The 18,279-nt window shown below is 45.5% G+C and overlaps 1 protein-coding gene across 1 annotated transcript in view; it reads right to left on the bottom strand.

Moving 5' to 3' along the window:
- The window catches only part of SLC1A4 (solute carrier family 1 member 4), a 129,567-nt gene extending 111,706 nt beyond the window's left edge, over positions 1 to 17,861 (bottom strand). Inside the window, exon 1 of the mRNA XM_030196355.1 lies at positions 17,322 to 17,861. Coding sequence (XP_030052215.1) covers positions 17,322 to 17,833 — 512 coding nt within the window. The 5' untranslated portion in view covers positions 17,834 to 17,861. The remainder of the gene's footprint in view (positions 1 to 17,321) is intronic.
- Between the last annotated feature and the right edge of the window lie 418 nt (positions 17,862 to 18,279).

Genomic DNA, 18,279 nt, shown 5'->3' with positions numbered 1-18,279 from the left:
AGCAGCTCTAGCACCTGAATAGTCATCCGCACGGACTGTAAGGCTCCTTCCTGGGAGGTGCTCTTCACCAACCAATCGTCCAGATAAGGGAACACATGCACTCCCAGCCTGCATAGAGACGCTGCAACAACTGCCAGGCACTTGGTAAATACCCTGGGCGCAGACGCCAAGCCAAAAGGCAACACACAGTACTGTGCTCCCAGCCGAAACCGCAGATACGTCCTGTGAGCTGGAAGTATCGAGATGTGGGTATAAGCATCCTTTAAGTCCAGAGAGCATAGCCAATCGTTCTCCTAAATCATGGGAAGAAGGGTGCCCAGGGAAATCATCCTGAACTTTTCTCGGATCAGATATTTGTTCAGGCCCCTTAGGTCTAGGATGGGACGCATCCCCCCTGTTTTCTTTTCCACAAGGAAGTACCTGGAATAGAATAGAATCCCAGCTCTTACCCTGGTGGAACGGGCTCGACCACATTGGTGCTGAGAAGAGCAGAGAGTTCCTCTGCAAGTACCTGCTTGTGGTAAGAGCTGTAGGACTGAGCTCCTGGTGGGCAATTTGGAGGTTCGGAGTCCAGATTGAGGGTGTATCCGGACCGGACTATTTGAAGAACTCACCAGTCGGAGGTTATGAGAGGCCACCTTTGGTGAAAAAATTTCAACCTCCCCCCGACCGGTAGATCGTCCGGCACGGACACTTTTATAGCGGCAATGCTCAACTGGACCCAGTCAAAAACCCGTCCATGGTTTTTGCTGGGGAGCTGCAGGGGCTTGTTTGGCGCACGCTGTTGACGAGAACGAGCGTGCTGGGGCAGAGCCTGAACCGGCTGTCGAGAAGTAGAAGTGTATTTACGACCCCTAGAGGCGTAAGGAGCTCTTCTCCTTCCCTTAAAAAACTTCCTAGTAGTGGAAGTGGATGCAGAAGGCGCCCGGCGGGAGAGAGAATCCATAGCGTTATCACGCTGGTAGAGATGATCAATCAACTCTTCGACCTTCTCTCCAAAAAGATGATCCCCGGCATGGGATATCCGCTATTTTCTGCTGAGTTCTCTCCTCCAGGTTAGAGGCACGCAGCCATGAGAGTCTGCGCATCACTATACCCATAGCAGAAAATCGAGATGTCACATCGCAAGTGTCATAAACACCCCTGGACAGGAACTTGTGACACACCTTCTGCTGCCTGACCACTTGGCGAAAGGGTTCGGCCTGCTCCGGTGGGAGTGCATCCACCAAACTCTCAAGCTGCCGCACAGAGTTCCTTAAATGAATGCTCGTAAAGAGCTGGTATGACTGGATTTTGGAGGCGAGCATACCAGCCTGATACGCCTTCCTCCCAAAAGAATCTAAGGTTCTATGCTCCCGCCTCGGGGGCGCCGAGGCAAAGTTCCTAGAACTCTTAGCCCTTCTGAGAGCGGAATCCACCACCGCTGAATCATGGGGCAACTGAGACCGCATGAAGCTGGGTTCCCCGTGGATCCGGTACTGGGATTCAACTTTCTTGGGAATAGTTGGGCAAGAAATAGGCTTCTCCCAGTTCCTCAACAGCACTTCCCTGAGTGTATCATGAAAAGGAGCTGTGGCAGAAGACTTAGGTGGAGATGGATAATCCAGAACCTTGAGCATCTTAGCCCTGGGCTCATCCACAAGCTCCACAGGGAAGGGAATGGCCTCAGACATTTCCCGCACAAAAGAGGAGAAACACAAGCTCTCTGGAGGAGAGAGCTGTCTTTGAGGTGAGGGAGTGGAATCAGATGGAATGCCTAAAGAGTCCTCAACAGAGAACTCTCCACGCTCCCCATCATCATCAGATGAGGCATCATCAGATGGGGCTAAAAGCTCAGACAGAGCCGCCCGAATCTGAGCCCGTCTCGACGCAGAGGCACGATGGCCTCGATGACAGTGTCAAGAAGTCGAAGGACCAGGAGACTCCGGTGAAGCTTCCTCCACCGATGCCAACGGAGAATCGACCCTGGAGGCTGCCGACACCGATACCGGAGGCGGTACCGATGAGGAAGACCTCACCTCAGGCAAAAGGCACGATGCCGCAGGAGCCTCCGGCACCGACGGTACTGATACCGATACCTCTGCTTCCATCGCTACCGACACCGCCGGCACCGACACCGCCGGTACCGAGTGCAACTGGTGCAGCATAGTCTCTATAAAAAGAGGAAACAGAGCCTTGATGCGCTCATCCAGAGCCCCTGTCGGGGAAGGCTGAGGTGGCGGTACAAGCATCGGAGGCAGAGTTTGTTGAGGCTGGGGAGCCGGTACCGGGCTGCCAGATGACCCACGCGTCGGTACCTCCAGAACAGAGGGTGAGGAACATGCCCGCGCGGCGGGCGGGAAGGTGTGCATGCGCAGTGTGTCCGCCCGCGCGACAGGGACAGTTGATAAGTTTTTAGATTTTGCTGGAAAATCCTCCGGGCCGACGTGACGTCACCCCCACATGTGAGAATATCAGCCTGCTTGTCCTCGGAGAAGACACTATCGGGCTCATTTTCAAAAGAGAAAAATGTCCAAAAAGTGGCATAAGTCTGCATTTGGATGTTTTTCTCACAAAAATGTCCAAATCAGTATTTTTGAAACCTATTTTTAGACGTTTTTCTCTGAAGTCCGCCAGAAATACGTCCAAATCTCAAGGGGGAGTGCCTTAGGCGTGTTCATGGCGGAACTTAGGCTTTCCTAAGACTTAGATGTTTTTCAGCCATAATGAAACAAAACAAAATCGTCCAGGACTAAGGCATTTTGAGCTAGACCTGTTTTTATTATGAATAAGGCACAAAACGGTGCCCTAAATAACCAGATGACTACTGGAGGAAATCAGGAATGACCTCCCTTTATTCCCCCAGTGGTCACGAACCCCCTCCCACCCCCCAAAAAATGTGATGAAAAACACTACTTACCAACCTCTATGCCAGCCTCAGATGTTAAATTCAGGTCAATTAGAACAGCATGCAGGTCCATGGAGTCATTGGAGCCCAATTTAAAAATTATTTGGGGTGCTAAATCCAATGCAAATGGCATCTTCCTGGACACAGTCAATGAGTTTTTTCAATATTGGGGGTGCTCAAGCATACTCCTATGGCTGGAGTATTCTGGTGTTGGGTGCAGTGCACTGCAGACAGGTGGACCCAGGCTTCTACCTCCCCCTACCTGTTACACTTGTGGATATGAGCCCTCCAAAGCTCACCAGAAACCCACTGTACCCACATATAGGTGCCCCCTTCACCCGCAAGGGCTATAGTAGTGGTGTACAGTTGGAGGTAGTGGGTTTTGGGGGGCTCAGCACACAAGGTAAAGGAGCAATGTTGAGATGTATACCTGGGATCAGTTTATGACGTTCACTGCAGTGCCCCCTAGGGTGCCCTATTGCTGTCCTGGGATGTCAGGGGGACCAGTCTACTAAAAATGCTGGCTCCTCCTACACCCAATGGCTTCATTTTGTGCGTTTTGCACTTGGATGGGGTTTTTTTTTTTTCCCCCCGAAAATGGACAAAAATAAAAAAACATCCAAATCACAAAACATCCACAGTATTTTCGAAAAAAAAAGATAGACGTTTTTCTTTTTCGAAAATGACCTTCTTCTTTATTTAAATTTCGGACGTTTTTTGCAAAACGTCCAAAGTCGGACTTAGACGTCATATCAAAAATGCCCCGCTATAAAACGGAGGGAGACAGATAACTTTATTGGCATGAGAATTTAAATGTGTTGCCAAAGGTAAAATGTTGCAGTTAAGATGAAAAAGAGAAACACTGGGAAAAAGATGCTGCTTTGAAGAGCTGAAAGAGGTAGAAAGGATCTGTAAGAAGAGAGGATGGGTGATGGAGCTGTGTGAGTAACAGGAACATCCTGTGAGAAACTTGGAAAGGGGACGTAGGCCGTAAATGGGGGGGGGGGGGGGGGGGGGGACGGAGCTGGCATCAACTTTTGTTTATAGTTGGAACTCACTTAGGAACCCAGTAGGTGCCTAAATCTAGGTGCCCCTTTATAGAATTGAATTCTATGAGGCTCATTTTCAAAGCACATAGACTTACAAAGTTACATAGGTTACATTGAAGGGGCATTTTCGATATGACATCTAAATCCAACTTTGGATGTTTTGCTGAAAATGTCTAAAAATCAAGTAGTGAAAATGACCATTTTCAAACCAGAAAGACATCTATCTTTTTACTTTGAAAATGGCCATTTCCTAGATGGTGTTGTGCTTAGTGTGTTTATCTTTTTGGACCATTTTCAAAACAAAAGCATCTAAGTGAAAAATCCAGAAAATCAAGAAACTGGGATGTAAGAAAGTTATACTGGACAGAGATATGACAACAAAAGTTATACTGGCCACACAAGCACCCTAGGGGGCACTGCAGTGGACTTCACATAAACAGTCCCAGGTACACATCTCACCGTTACCCCCTTATATTTTATGGTAAGCCCTTCAAAGCCCATGAAAAACCTACTGTACTCGACTATACACCACAATAGCCCTTAGGCTGCAGATGTCACCTATATATGGGTACAGTAGTTTTTTTTGGGGGGGGGCTGACACTTTCCACCACAAGTGTAATAGTTAGAGTGGATTATGAGCCTGGGTCTCCTTCTCTACAGTGCACTGCACTGACCACTAGGCTATTCCAGGGACCTGCTTGCTGCTCTAATAGGACTGGTCATAGAGGCTGGTACATACTGTTTCATTTACATCTTTGCAGGGTGGGAAGGGGTCAGTGATCACTAAAGGAGTAAGGAGGTGTCATTCCTTTATTCCTGCAGTGGTCATCTGGTCATTTAGGGCACTTTCTTGTGGCTTATTTTTTAATAAAACAGGTCTAGACCAAAACGTCCAACTTTTAGACCTGGACAGTTTTGTTTTGTTCCATTATGGGAAAAAAAAGTCCAAGTGTTACGAACACCCAGATCTCACCCTTAATACACCCCTGACAAGCCCTCTTGTGATTTGAACACAGTTCTGACAGACTTCATAGAAAACATCTAAAAATTGGTTTTGAAAATACCAATCTGGACGTTTTTGTGAGAAAAACGTCCAAATGCAAATACCACTTTTTGGATGCTTTTCTTGTTTGAAAATTAGCCCCTATGTAATACTGTAAGTCTATGTGCTTTGAAAATAAGCACCAATATGTATTCATAGCACCAAATACAAAGCAACAAAGCTGCTAAAGTTTTTTTCCTCTTAGAAGGCAAAAAAAAAAATGACCCCTTCATTTTCTTGTGTTAAACAATGGTCAAAACAAACACTTTTATAACAATGGTGCTCATCTCACAGGAAGTGTAAAATCTGACAGGGATTATATGTGTATTTTCCATTCTAAAATATGAAATATATGTATAATTCTGTGGCCCATCCAAATCACACCCATGACATGCCTTCTTGTTTGGGATTAGACAAACAGTCCTGACACAAACATAAAGTTTTTTCTGGCTGTCCGCTCTCTGTCTCCTAAGAAGGACTTGGCACTGCTGTCCAAGTTATCAAAAATAATCAATAGTCAATTAGAGCAAAAACAAGGGTAATATAGTTCTAAGGTATAGGTACATGCATGCTGCTAACACTCAGATTGGTTTGAATGAAATACTCGACCTATAATCTTTCTGATAATGAATTCTAAGAAACTAACCCACGCTAACCTGTGAGACCTGACCTCCTGTGTAGGCAGCTGGTTCAGCAAGATAGCACACATCAAACAGAATTAATAGGTAAATAAAACGGGTTGCTGTGACCAATGTGGAGACATATAAGGCAGGAGGGTCTGTGTGCAATGCAAAATGAGTTCAGCCCTCTGTGGCTCAGACCTCAGGCTGGGAAGATTGCTGTGTGACACTGGCTGCTTTCCCAGCCACCCTCTGGCTTAATTGCCTGGCCCTGCACTACATCCCTTCATTAATATTAATAAACTGCAATTAGTGCACCTTTCAAAGAAGATCATAGTGCTCAAACAAACTTTAGCACATCAGGAATATACATACATTACAGGATGGAGAGCTCACATGTTCATTTCCAGTATAGCCACTGCACAGAGGGGGAGACGGAATAATATTATTTTAATTTTTTAATAATATTATTTTGGGTAAATAGAAGACACTAGGCTAATCAATTATGTATATATATTACACCTATGCTCTGCAACCCAAGCATCTGCACTAAGGGAGTGGGGATAACTTTGTTTTTATTAACTTATAAGTGGTATACAAAAACTTTATAAGATATGTTATTAAGATGTGGTAAAAGTCGGACTTTTAGCGCACCTTAATTTGCAATGGGACTGATTAACCTGCAGTAGCTGAATACTACAGGTTAGTCACTCTGCAGTACAAGAATAATGCTGCTTGCAATTAGCCTCGCAAGTAGCATTATTTTACTATCCAGGGAGCATTGGGCCACATAGCTGTAGTCCTATGCATTTGGTCGTTATGGAAGAAGAAGTAAGAGATCTACCTGTAACGGAAATGTTTTTTAAGGGTGATGATATGGAGGAACTGAAAGAAATCTCAGTGAACCTGGAAGAATTACTGAGCCAAACTGACATGTTAAAGACTGATAAATCACCTGGACGAGATGGCATATACCCCAGAATACTGAAAGAACTCAAGCATGAAATTGCTGATCTGTTGTTAGTGATCTGTAACCTGTCATTAAAATCATCAATAGTACCTGAAGATTGGAGGGTAGCCAGTGTAATGCTGATTTTTAAAAAGGGTTCCAGGGATGAACCGGGAAATTACACACTGGTAAGCCTGACTTCAGTGTCGAGGAAAAAAGTAGGAACTATTATAAAGAATAAAATTATGGAACACATAGACAAACATGGTTAATGGGACAGAGTCAGCATGGATTCAGCCAAGGGAAGTCTTACCTCATCAATTTGCTTTATTTCTTTGAAGGCGTAAATAAACATATGGTTAAAAGTGAGCTGGTTGATGTACTGTATCTAGATTTTCAGAAAGCTTTTGACAAAGTTTCTCATGAGAGACTCCTAAGAAATTTAAAAAGTCATGGGATAGGAGGCAATGTCCTTCTGTGGATTAGGAATTGGTTATTGGACATTAAACAGAGGGCAGGGTTAAATGACCATTTTTCTCAATGGAGGAGGGTGAACAGTGGAGTGCCACAGGAATCTGTACAGTGACCGGTGCTATTTAACATATTTATAAATTATCTGGAAATTGGAACGACAAGTGAGGTGATTAAAACTGCAAGAAATTGCAACAGGCAAAAGCGTACTTCTCCTACAATTCGACGTCTAGTGCGTTCGACATGGTGAACCACAACATACTATTAAACATCCTAGAATACTTCGGGATTGGTGGAAGTGTACTCAACTGGATCTAGGGCTTCCTAACGACGAGAACATACCAAGTGAAATCGAAATCGACCATATCAACACCATGGATAGCAGACTGCGGAGAACTGCAAGGATCGCCACTATCACCGCTCCTCTTCAACCTAATGATGACCCCACTAGCCAAATCTCTATCCAATCAAGGCCTTAACCCTTTCATATATGCTGGCGACATCACATTGTACATCCCTTACAAAAATGATCTAACAGAAATCACCAAAGAAATCAAACTCAGCTTAAACATCATGAACTCATTTCAACTAAAACTTAACACAGAAAAAACACACTGTCTTATCCTCTCATCCCAATATAACACAGCCAAACCCACCAACATAACTACCCCAGACTACACCCTCCCTATTTCAGACAACCTGAAAATTCTCAGAGTTACAATCGACCGAAATCTCACACTAGAGAGCCAAGTGAAAGCTACAACAAAGAAAATGTTTCATTCAATGTGGAAGCTAAAACGAGTGAAACCTTTTTTTCCCCGAGGGAAATATTTCGCAACCTGGTGCAATCCATGGTACTAACCCATCTAGACTACTGTAATGGAATATATGCAGGATGTAAAGAACAAATCATAAAAAAAACTCCAAACTGCTCAAACACAGCAACCAGGCTTATATTCAGAAAAACAAGATTTGAAAGTGCCAAACTTCTATGAGAAAAACTACACTGGCTCCCAATCAAAGAACGCATCGCGTTCAAAATCTGCACCCTGGTTCACAAAATCATTTAAGGCAATGCCCCGGGATACATGACAGACCTCATATACCTACCAAACAGAAACACAAGATCAACACGAACATACCTAAATCTCCACCATCCAAGCTGCAAAGGACTCAAATACAAATCAACCTATGCATCCAGCTTCTGTTACATAAGTACGCAACTATGGAATGCTCTACCAATCGCCATGAAATCAACATACGACCACCTAAATTTCCAGAAACTCCTAAAGACTAACCTATTCGAAAAGGCATACCCTAACGATCCAACCTAAATGCCTTAACCCCGCAACACAACAACATATAAGCTCGTACTGGACATTACTTAACCTAACCCTTCTTCCTTACAACCCCCAATGTGCCTATCATACTTGATCAGTACTATGCCTTTAACCTAACTTTGTATTTGTTCATACCGGTATTGGCGATCGTCTCTACTGTACAATGTAAGCCACATTGAGCCTGCAAATAGGTGGGAAAATGTGGGATACAAATGTAACAAATAAATAAAATAAATAAATAACACGAAACCGTTCAAAGTTGTCAAAACACATGCGGATTGTGAAAACTTGCAGGAAGACTTAGGAAACTGGAAGACTGGACATTCAAATGGCAGATAAAATTTAGGGCCCAGTTTACTAAGCCGTGCTATAGGTGTGTACGCACGTTAACTGTGTATGTGCCTACAATATCTCTATAGGCACCTACACGGTAAGCGCGCGTGCTAATTGTAGGCGCATTAAAAACGCTAACGTGCCTTAGTAAACAGGGCCCTTAATGTGAACAAATGCAAAGTGATGCACATTGGGAAGAGTAATCCAAATCATAGTTACCTGATGCTAGGGTCTACCTTAGGAGTCATAACTCTAGAAAAAGATCTAGACAATACGCTCAAATCTTCTGCCCAGTGTGCAGCAGCAGCCAAAAAAGCAAACAGGATGCTAGGAATTATTTAGAAAGGGATGCAAAACAAGACCAAGAATGTTATAATGCCTCTGTATCACTCCATGGTGCGACCTCACCTTGAGTACTGTGTTCAACTCTGGTCACTATATTTCAAAAAAGATACAGCGGAACTAGAAAAGGTTCAAAGAAGAGCAATCAAAATGATATAGAGGATGGAACTCCTCCCATATAAGGAAAGGCTAAAGAGGTTAGGGCTCTTCAGCTTGGAAAAGAGATGGCGGAGGGGGGATATGATTTAGGGCTGTAAAATCCTGAATGGTGTAGAATGGGTAGGAGTGAAAAGATTTTTCACTCTTTCAAAAAATACAAAGACCAGGGGACACTCAATGAAAATACAAGGAAATACTTTTAAAACAAATAGGAGGAAATATTTTTTCACTCAAAGAATAGTTAAGCTCTGGATCTCGCTGCTGGAGGATGTGGTAACAGTGGTTAGCGTATGTGGGTTTAAAAAAGGTTTGGACAAGTTCCTGGAGGAAAAGTCCACAGTCTGTTATTGAGATGGACATGGGGGAAGCCACTGCTTGCCACAGGATTGGTAGCATGGAATGTTGCAACTAATTGGATTTCTCCACTGTATAGGAGTACCCAAACAATGTAAATGGCACAATACCTTGAAAATGTATTTAAACTTTACATTTTTATTTTAGATTGTCTATATTCTTATTATTCTTTATTAAGCAAAGAGGCATCATATGACAATAATGTAGGCTATTGGATCTCTTATAGGCCGCAGGTATTCCAAATCCATAGCATTTTCAACCATGCTAATCATCTGCCTCTAATGCTTCTATTACTTCCTACTTCCATATTTTATTATGACATTTTGTCTAAAAAGAAATCAGCGACCAGCAACCCTAATACTTAACTGAACTGAAACACCAGAGTTATAGCGCTGAGAAGAGTTCTCACTACCAATGCCCACCAACAACAAAATGGCTTTTCAGTTCAAAGAACCTGTTTCCAGGGTAATTTTGAAAAAAGATGAAGTGTGGAACTCTCTTAGAACTACTTTTCCCCCTTATACTCCTTGGGACTAATTGGGTTTCTGCCAAGTACTTGTGACCTGGATTGACCACAACTGGAAGCAGTATACTGGGCTAAATGGACCATTGTTCTGACCCAGTATAGCTATTCTTATATTAAAGGAGCCAGCACCTGTAATCGGGAGCTGCCCTTCCCCTTGCCTACTGAATGACATATCCCTGACCAAGACCCCTCCCCCAATGACATCCCTCCACCTAGAAGACACTCCCCAATGACATTCTGCCCCATCCCAGAGACCTCCCCAATCACCGAAAGTACTCCCCCAACCTCCCTTAGGCCCCCTCAGGCCTACCTACCAACTCCCTAGTGTCTAGTGGGTTGTAAACAGAAACGATCCCCAGTCACTACTGCCCTTTCTAGTATCAGGTTCAAAATGATGCCAGTGACCTCTAGCAGTAGTCTTATAGTACTACCGCTAGGGGTCAAGCTGCCATATAAGAGCAAAATGTATGTGAGTTATTTGTGATAGCTTTTTTTTTTTTTAATGTACTTAGTATCTCATTTAGATCCTACTACTGTGTGATTTCCAGTATCAGGAGGAAGTACTAGACAATTACAGTCTTATTATAGTGATGCCACAAAAGAAAGCTTTTACAAAACAGCAGGGTGATGCACATTGGAAAGAATAATCCAAATCACAGTTACCTGATGCTAGGGCCCACCTTGGGGGTCAGCGCTCAAGAAAATAATCTGGGTGTTGTTGTAGACAATAGTCTGAAATCTTCTGCTCAGTGTGTGGTGGCGGCCAGAAAAGCAAACAGGATGCTAGGAATTATTAGAAAAGGGATGGTGAATAAGACTGAGAATACTGTAATGCCCTTGTATTGCTCCATGGTGTGTCCACTACCTGAGTACTGCGTACAGTTCTGGTCGCCATATCTCAAAAAAGATGTAGCAGAATTAGAAATGTTCAAAGAAGAGTGACCAAAATCATAAAGGGGATGGAACTCCTCTTGTATGAGGAAAGGCTAAAGAGGTTAGGGCTCTTCAGCTTGGAAAAAAGAAGGATGAGGGGAGATATGATTGAGGTCTACAAAATCCTGAGTGGTGTAGAACGAGTAGTTGTAAATAGATTTTTTACTCATTCCAAAAGTACAAAGACTAGAGGACACTCGAGGAAGTTACGTAGAAATACTTTAAAAATGAATAGGAGGAAATATTTTTTCACTCAACGAATAGTTAAGCTCCGGAACTCTTTGCCGGAGGATATGGTAACAACGGTTAGCATATCTGGGTTTAAAAAAGGTTTGTACAAATTCCTGGAGGAAAAGTCTATAGTCTGCTATTGGGATTTGCCCTGGGATTTGTAGTATGGAGTGTTGCCACAATTTGGGTTTCTGTCAGGTATTTGTGACCTGGCTTGGCCACTGTTTGGAAAACAGGATACTGGACTAGATGGACCACTGGTCTGTCCCAGTATGGCTACTCTTATGTTATGTTCTTAGTAACACAGTAAGTGACAGCAGAAAAAAAAGACCTGAATGGTCCATCCAGTCTGCTCAACTGTCACACACATTATCAATTTATGATTAAATCAACAATGAATGTGATGTAAAATACTTGATTATGGTCTTTCTTTGATGTTTCTGAGACATAGACCATAGAAGTCCGTCCAGCCCTGTTCTTGCATTCAACTCCTGGAGTTGCTGTTGAAGCACACACCAGCCTATCTGTCCTGTCATTTGTGGGACACAAACTGTAAAAGTTCACCCAGCACAGTAGATGCTGTCAAAGCCCATTCCAGTCCATCCTAAACCAGATTGCCATATACAGGACACAGATCATACAAGTCTGAAGAGTGAATTTAACTGTTAGCTCTGCTATACCTTAAATATCTGGATTATACATTAAATTAATAGAATGGATGAATGGATGCATGTGTGACATCCAAATAAACATTTCATAATGCCTAGTTTCCTTTTTGGTACATAAATTTGCATATGGCTTTACAAGCTAACCAATGGCACAGCACCTTTCAAAATGCTCAATGGTAGGACAACTTTAGTTATAATTAACTTTATTATTCCTCATTTGCATCATTTTTCATTTGTCCACATTTGGATGCTCAATCTTTCAGTCTTGCAAGGTCCTCCTGCAATTTCTCATGATCCGCATGTGAATTAACATCATTGAATAATTTTGTTTCATCTGCAAATCTGATCATTTCATCCTTTGCTCCCATTTCCAGACCATCTATTGATAAATTAAAAAGCAGTGGTACCAGTACATATCCCTGTGGGACTCTACTATTCATCATCTTGTGACAAGGCTACAGCCCAGAGGTACAAAATGAAACAACAAAATCCTGAACTACGTCTCCCAGAATGCATTGTCCATCCCAGCAAGGGGAGCCCCAGGGATAGACAAGATGGCTATATACCAACTCTGACCACAAGAGGGAGGGAGAAGGAAGAAGCCAGTTCCCCTGGCTCCCTAATCAATACATCATGCCTCCCACCTGTAGAGGGAAGGGTGGGGTGAGAAGCAGGAGGAGGAGGGGATGGATTGGGTGGAGGAAGGGGTTAAGGAGGCTGAGCAAGAAGCAGAAGGCAGGATGGGATGGGAGCAGTGTTGCCAGATGGGCAGCTTTCCCGCCCAATTGGGCGGTTTTCCGCAACCCGCCGTGGGAAACCTTTGCCCGCGGCGGGTTGCGGTTTTTTGGGCTGGTTTTGGTTTTTTTGTGCAGGTTTTGGGGCGGTTTTTCGGCCGGTGGGGGTGGGGCTAATGGCGACAGAGGCGGGGTTTGTGACGTTTTGGGCGGGGTTTGCTGATGTTTTGGGCGGGGCGATGACGGCGGGGGCGGGGCTGATGACGGCGGGGGCGGGGTGATGACGGAAGGGGTGGGGCTGATGACGGCGGGGGCGGGGGTGATGACGGAAGGAGCGGGGTTGATGACGGCGGGGGTGGGGGTGATGACGGCGGGGGTGGGGGTGATGACGGAAAGGGGCGGGGGTGATGACGTCGGGGGTGGGGTGTGTGCAGTTTTTGGGCAGGTTTTGGGCTGTTTTGTGTGGGAATTTTTTTTTTTATATTGCAAACCTGGATGGGAGCTGGAGAGCCCTGAGGAAGGTAGCACCTGAAGGTGGAAAGCTATGTGTTTAAAAGTTTTTTGATTTAAAACCTGTTTTAAGGAAGAAGCCTGTTTTGATTAGAACTGGTTGCTGTGGGGGAGCAGAGGGCTGGAAGAGTTATAAGCCTGGTTCCCCAGCTGCTCCTGACTGTTGTGTAAGGACTGTGGGAGCTGGAAACCCTGGTTGGACAGGAGGGAACAATCCTGCTGAAAGGCCAGCACTGCTTGTGATATGTACTTTGAAAAGGAAATATTTCCAAAGGGGACTATTGCAGCTCTCAAGAAAGGGCAGAGACTTTGGATTGCTGGGGGAGGGGCAGCTCTACCCTGCCTGGGGCAGCCCTAACCCAGGGCTGGACTGAAGCTTTTGTTTGTAACTTGGAAACAAAATAAAAAGAAAAGAATATTTGAAAGTATCTGCTGGTGGCAATTTGTGGGGCTTGGATTAATCCTGGGGAGGAGACTTCCTTCCTCCCCCTACTGGCGCAGCGGTCCCGTTTACAATCTACCATTGAGAAAACTGGCCATGTAAACCTACTCTCTGCTTTCTTTTATCTGGTTCCTATCAACAACAGGACATTGCCTTCTATCCAGGGGCGTAGCCAGACAACAGATTCTGGGTGGGCCTAGGCAAGAAGTGGGTGGGCACAAAGTGTTCTTCACCACCACCACCACCACCACCAAAAAAATCTCAGCTGGCGAGAAAACGCTTCTTTCCACCTTGGCTTACCATGAAAGGGAAGTCTTCAGCTGATAGAGCTTGGGATCTCCACCAGCTACCACTAAACATATGCTACTGTTGGGTGGGCCCTGGCCCACCCAGGCCCACCTGTGGCTACGCCACTGCTTCTATCTATGGCCTTTTTTAAATTTCCTCAGCAGTTTGTATAAAAATGATAAAAGGAGGTTCATTCCAAGAGAGGGAAAAGGGGGTCGACACTGATTTGATGAGGTCAGAGGGTGTGCGTTGTATCTCAAACACTCTCCAGTTGGAGTTTTCTTTCAAAGGAGTATGTTTCTGTAAAACTCCTGAGTAATCTTTGGCTGTGGGTCTCTTCTTTCTTCAAACTTCTCTTAGGAGTTCTAGAGCTCAAGGGGCAGAATCCCAAGAGAGAATATGGAGATTGAGAGGGTCAGAGGTGAAAAATGAAATTAGCCCAGGCTATTTATTTTCACTGAAGGGTTAACTTTAAAATATTTTTAAGAATCAGAATTTCTGTTTGGAGAGTTGAAAAAGAATGGCCAGATGGTTGTTACTGTCTGAGAGAACTTCAGCAGAAGTATTCTAATCCTTCTGCTGGACAGAGTCTATATCATGCTGTTCAGGCACCAATACACAGAAAAAACAAGATGGGTCCTTTTCTAAAGATTGCCTATGGTGGGTAAGGACTGATGAAAAAAAACTCTAGTTTGTGCAGATTTCAAGCGGACACTTTGTTCATTGTATTGACTATTGGTTTTCTACATGGATTGCACAAGACAGAGAAGTTACTCACCTGTAGCAGGTGTTCTCCGTGAACAGCAGACCATGTAAGGGAATCGCTCCCTAACATGGTCTGTAGCCCCGCCCACCGCATCCCAGGATGCAATGGGCAGGACTGGGCGCCGCCATTTTGCAGTGGCGTCAACAGGAAGAAGAGGGAGGCAGGCAGGCTGCGTCCCTCCTCCAACAAAAGGTAGGGGGGCCAGCCGGGGGGGCCGGGAGGGTGGGTGGGTGACCACGGACCACCAGGGATTCAGAACGCTGGGGGAGGGGAGGAGTTGGGGTGGGCTGGAGGTCCACCGGACCTCCAGCCCCCCCCCCTCCGTGGATGGATAACAGGGTGGCGGCCACAACAATTTATTGGGGTTTGGGGGGCTGGAGACCCACCGAACCTCCAGCCCCCCCCCCATCGCTGAGTGGGAGGGTGAGTGGGATAGCGTTTGGCCGGAGGCGGCCACCAGGATTTATGGGGGTTCGGGGGGGGGGGGCTGGAGACCCACCGGATCTCCAGCCCTCCCTGAGCATGGAAGGGGTTGGATCATCGGGGGGACTGGAGGTCCACTGGACCTCCAGTCCCCTGTTTGCGTTTGCTTTGGGGGGGAACGAGGGCCTGCCAGCATGCAACTGCATGCTGGACAGGGCTCACCATTCCTCCCCAATGATCCGCAAAGTCTAACGCCAGCTCAGAGCTGGCGTTGATTTTGCCGCGGCCAGCGACCCAATCTTTGGCGCGCTGGCCGCTGATCATTGGGGATGAATGCGTTAAGCGCTGATTAGCATGCATTTGCGAGCTAATTGTGCTCGAAGCCCTGTTTAGCATGCATTTGCATGCTACTTGTGTTAAGAGCCCTCGAGTGCGTTGTTTCAGGCGCTCGAGGGCTCTGATCATGGGTCGGAAGCAAACTCTGGCGCTAGTATGGCGTTAACAGCCTCTAGCGCCGGAGTTTGCTTTTGATCATGAGGGCCTGAGAGAGGTGAAGGTAGTCAAAAACTTTTTGAGTAGGGCAAGTGAGGGGATCTAAAATATTATAATGCCTCTGTATTGCTCCATGGTGCGACCTCACCTTGAGTATTGCGTTCAATTCTGGTTGCCTTATCTCAAAAAAAGATATAGCGGAATTAGAAAAGGTTTAAAGAAGAGTGACCAAAATGATAGAGGGGAAAGAACTGCTCCCATGTGAGGAAAGGCTAAAAATTCTGAGTCGTGTGGAGCGGGTGAAAGTGAATTGATTTTTCACTCATTCAAAAAGTGCAAAGACCAGGGGACACTCAATAAAATTGAATGGAAATGCTTTTATAACAAATAGAAGGAAATATTTGTTCACTCAAAAAATAGTTAAGCTCTGGAACTCGCTGCCAGAGTATGTAGTAACAGCGGTTATCGTATCTGGGTTTAAAAAAGGTTTGGAGAAGTTCCTGGAGGAAAAGTCCATAGTCTGTTATTAAGATGGGCATGAGGGAAGCCACTGCTTGCCCTGGGATTGGTAGCATGGAATGCTGCTACTAATTGGGTTTCTGCCAGGTACTTGTGACCCGGATTGGCCACTGTTGGAAGCTTGGGTTTTGTTATGCATTTTGATTTTATCTTTTAATGACTGTAAAACCTCCTGCATATTCACAAATGGCTAAGGTATACAAATGATACACGTTTTAAAAGTCATTTTAACATAACTGAATTATAAATGTATATGAAAAATGCCGGAATGGACAGCAGCCAGGAAGGTACTTAGATATTGGTGCCACTACTCATAAGTTTCAAACTTGTGCTAGTATTTTATTTTAGCTAATTCTGTCTTAATGTGCACCATTTTTATTCTCAAAACATATACTGACCAAGAACAGCTCCCTTCCACCTTCCACCTTCCCCCCCCCCCCCCCCCCCAAAGTTTGAAAAATCTAGAATATCCTTGGTGTAATGTCAACAGTGGGAGAAACCGAGCAAGCAATCAGTTTGAGAAATATGAACAGTCTTTCTACTTTAAAACTGTTGAAAAGAGACATCATCAGCACATTATCGTTCCTCTCCGTTCCTTAGGTTGGGCTTGCTTAGTGTCCCACACCGTGTTTTTGCTAACCCCGAATCGACCTGCGGAATATTAAGCTGGGTTCTTTGAGTTCATACTTTTCCCACAGACATCAATAACCAACATTAGCAAAAATCAGCTTTGAAGCAAATCCTGACCAAACACATCAAAGAGGGACGCTGTAGAAATCGTCTGCTATACTATGTTTGTGCAGCGCTGCGTACGCCTTGTAGCGCTATAGAAATGCTAAATAGTAGTAGTAGTAAACTATGAAAAACCTAAAATATCGCTTTACTAGCCGAATGTCTTCCGACTGAGATAACCCAACAACGTCGAAAGGCAATGAAATTCATAGCTAGGACCCTCATTCCCCCTGCGTCTATAATACGCATCATGATACAACAGTAAAACGCAGAAAGTCGAAATCACCAACTTTGCTTCTGGACTGGTTAGCCCATGTCATTGTTTTTCCTAAATGCTCAACTCATGAATATGTAAAACATTTGTTTCGGCAGTAACTATTTATGACAGGGATCACTTATCAACTCCCGCCCATTTTACTATGCACTTTCTTTGAGCTGGGATGCTGAACCTGGAACCAATTACTATACAGCCACAATGACAAACACCAATTGTGGAAGAACAAAGATTTACCTTGCAAGGTCTAAGAAGGAATCAACTGTTTCTTTGTTCGTAGGTACAGTATCGTCTAAACCCAAAGTGTTGGAGTTTAGTGCCCCAGCCCCCGCCCCGGGCTTGATGATGAATCCTAGGGCTATGGCCAAACCTGAAGCCAAAAGGGTGGTCACCAAGAAGTAGCCGACAGCAATGGCTCCGAGTTTCCCCAGGGACCTGGTGTCCAGACTTGCAGCCCCGGAGATTAAGCTGCAGACGACCAGAGGCAGGATAATCATCCTCAGCATCCGGAGCAGCATCTCGCCTGGGAAAGCGAAGTAAGTCATCTGCGCCCGGCTCAGGTGCATGCTCCTGGCTGCCATGCCGATGCCAACGCCGATCAGCACGCCCGACACGGTCAGGATCACGATGGTGTTCTTTTTCAGGAACCGCAAGCATTTTTGCCAGCGCCCCGCTGCTGCTCTGTCGCCCTCCGCATAGCTCGGGTCAATGTCAACGACATGGCCGTTGGCCTCGCTCGTTTTTTGCATGCTTCTCGCTCACCGTGAGTGAGTTGCAAAAGTGACAGGGATTTTGCAGCTCGCCGGCGCAGACCTTCTGCCAAACTGCCTCTGATGCAATACCCAGAGCCCCGCCCCTTCTGGTCTTCGCTACAGAGAGCCGCTCCTCCACAGAAATCATCCCTCTCCTTTTCCACCCGCTACAGAGAACTCTCCTCCCCCAGCCCCACCTCAGAAAACACCCCCTTTCCTCCCCCTTGCCGCTACATAGAACTCCCCATCCTCCCCTCCCACGGCCCCACCACAGAAAACACCCCTCTCTTCCCACCTCCCTCTACAGAGAACTCCCAATCCTCGCCCCTTCCCCGCCCCCCACCACAGAAAACGCCCCCTCCTCCCACTACAGAGAACTCCCCATCCTCGCCCCTTCCCCGCCCCCCACCACAGAAAACGCTACAGTCTGCCTAGTCCCGCCT

Source organism: Microcaecilia unicolor, chromosome 3 (genome assembly GCF_901765095.1).
Source record: "Microcaecilia unicolor chromosome 3, aMicUni1.1, whole genome shotgun sequence".
In the NCBI taxonomy this organism is placed as follows: Eukaryota; Metazoa; Chordata; class Amphibia; order Gymnophiona; family Siphonopidae; genus Microcaecilia; species Microcaecilia unicolor.
The sequence above is the reverse complement of the archived record's forward strand: the minus strand, read 5'-3'. Positions and strand labels throughout refer to the sequence as shown.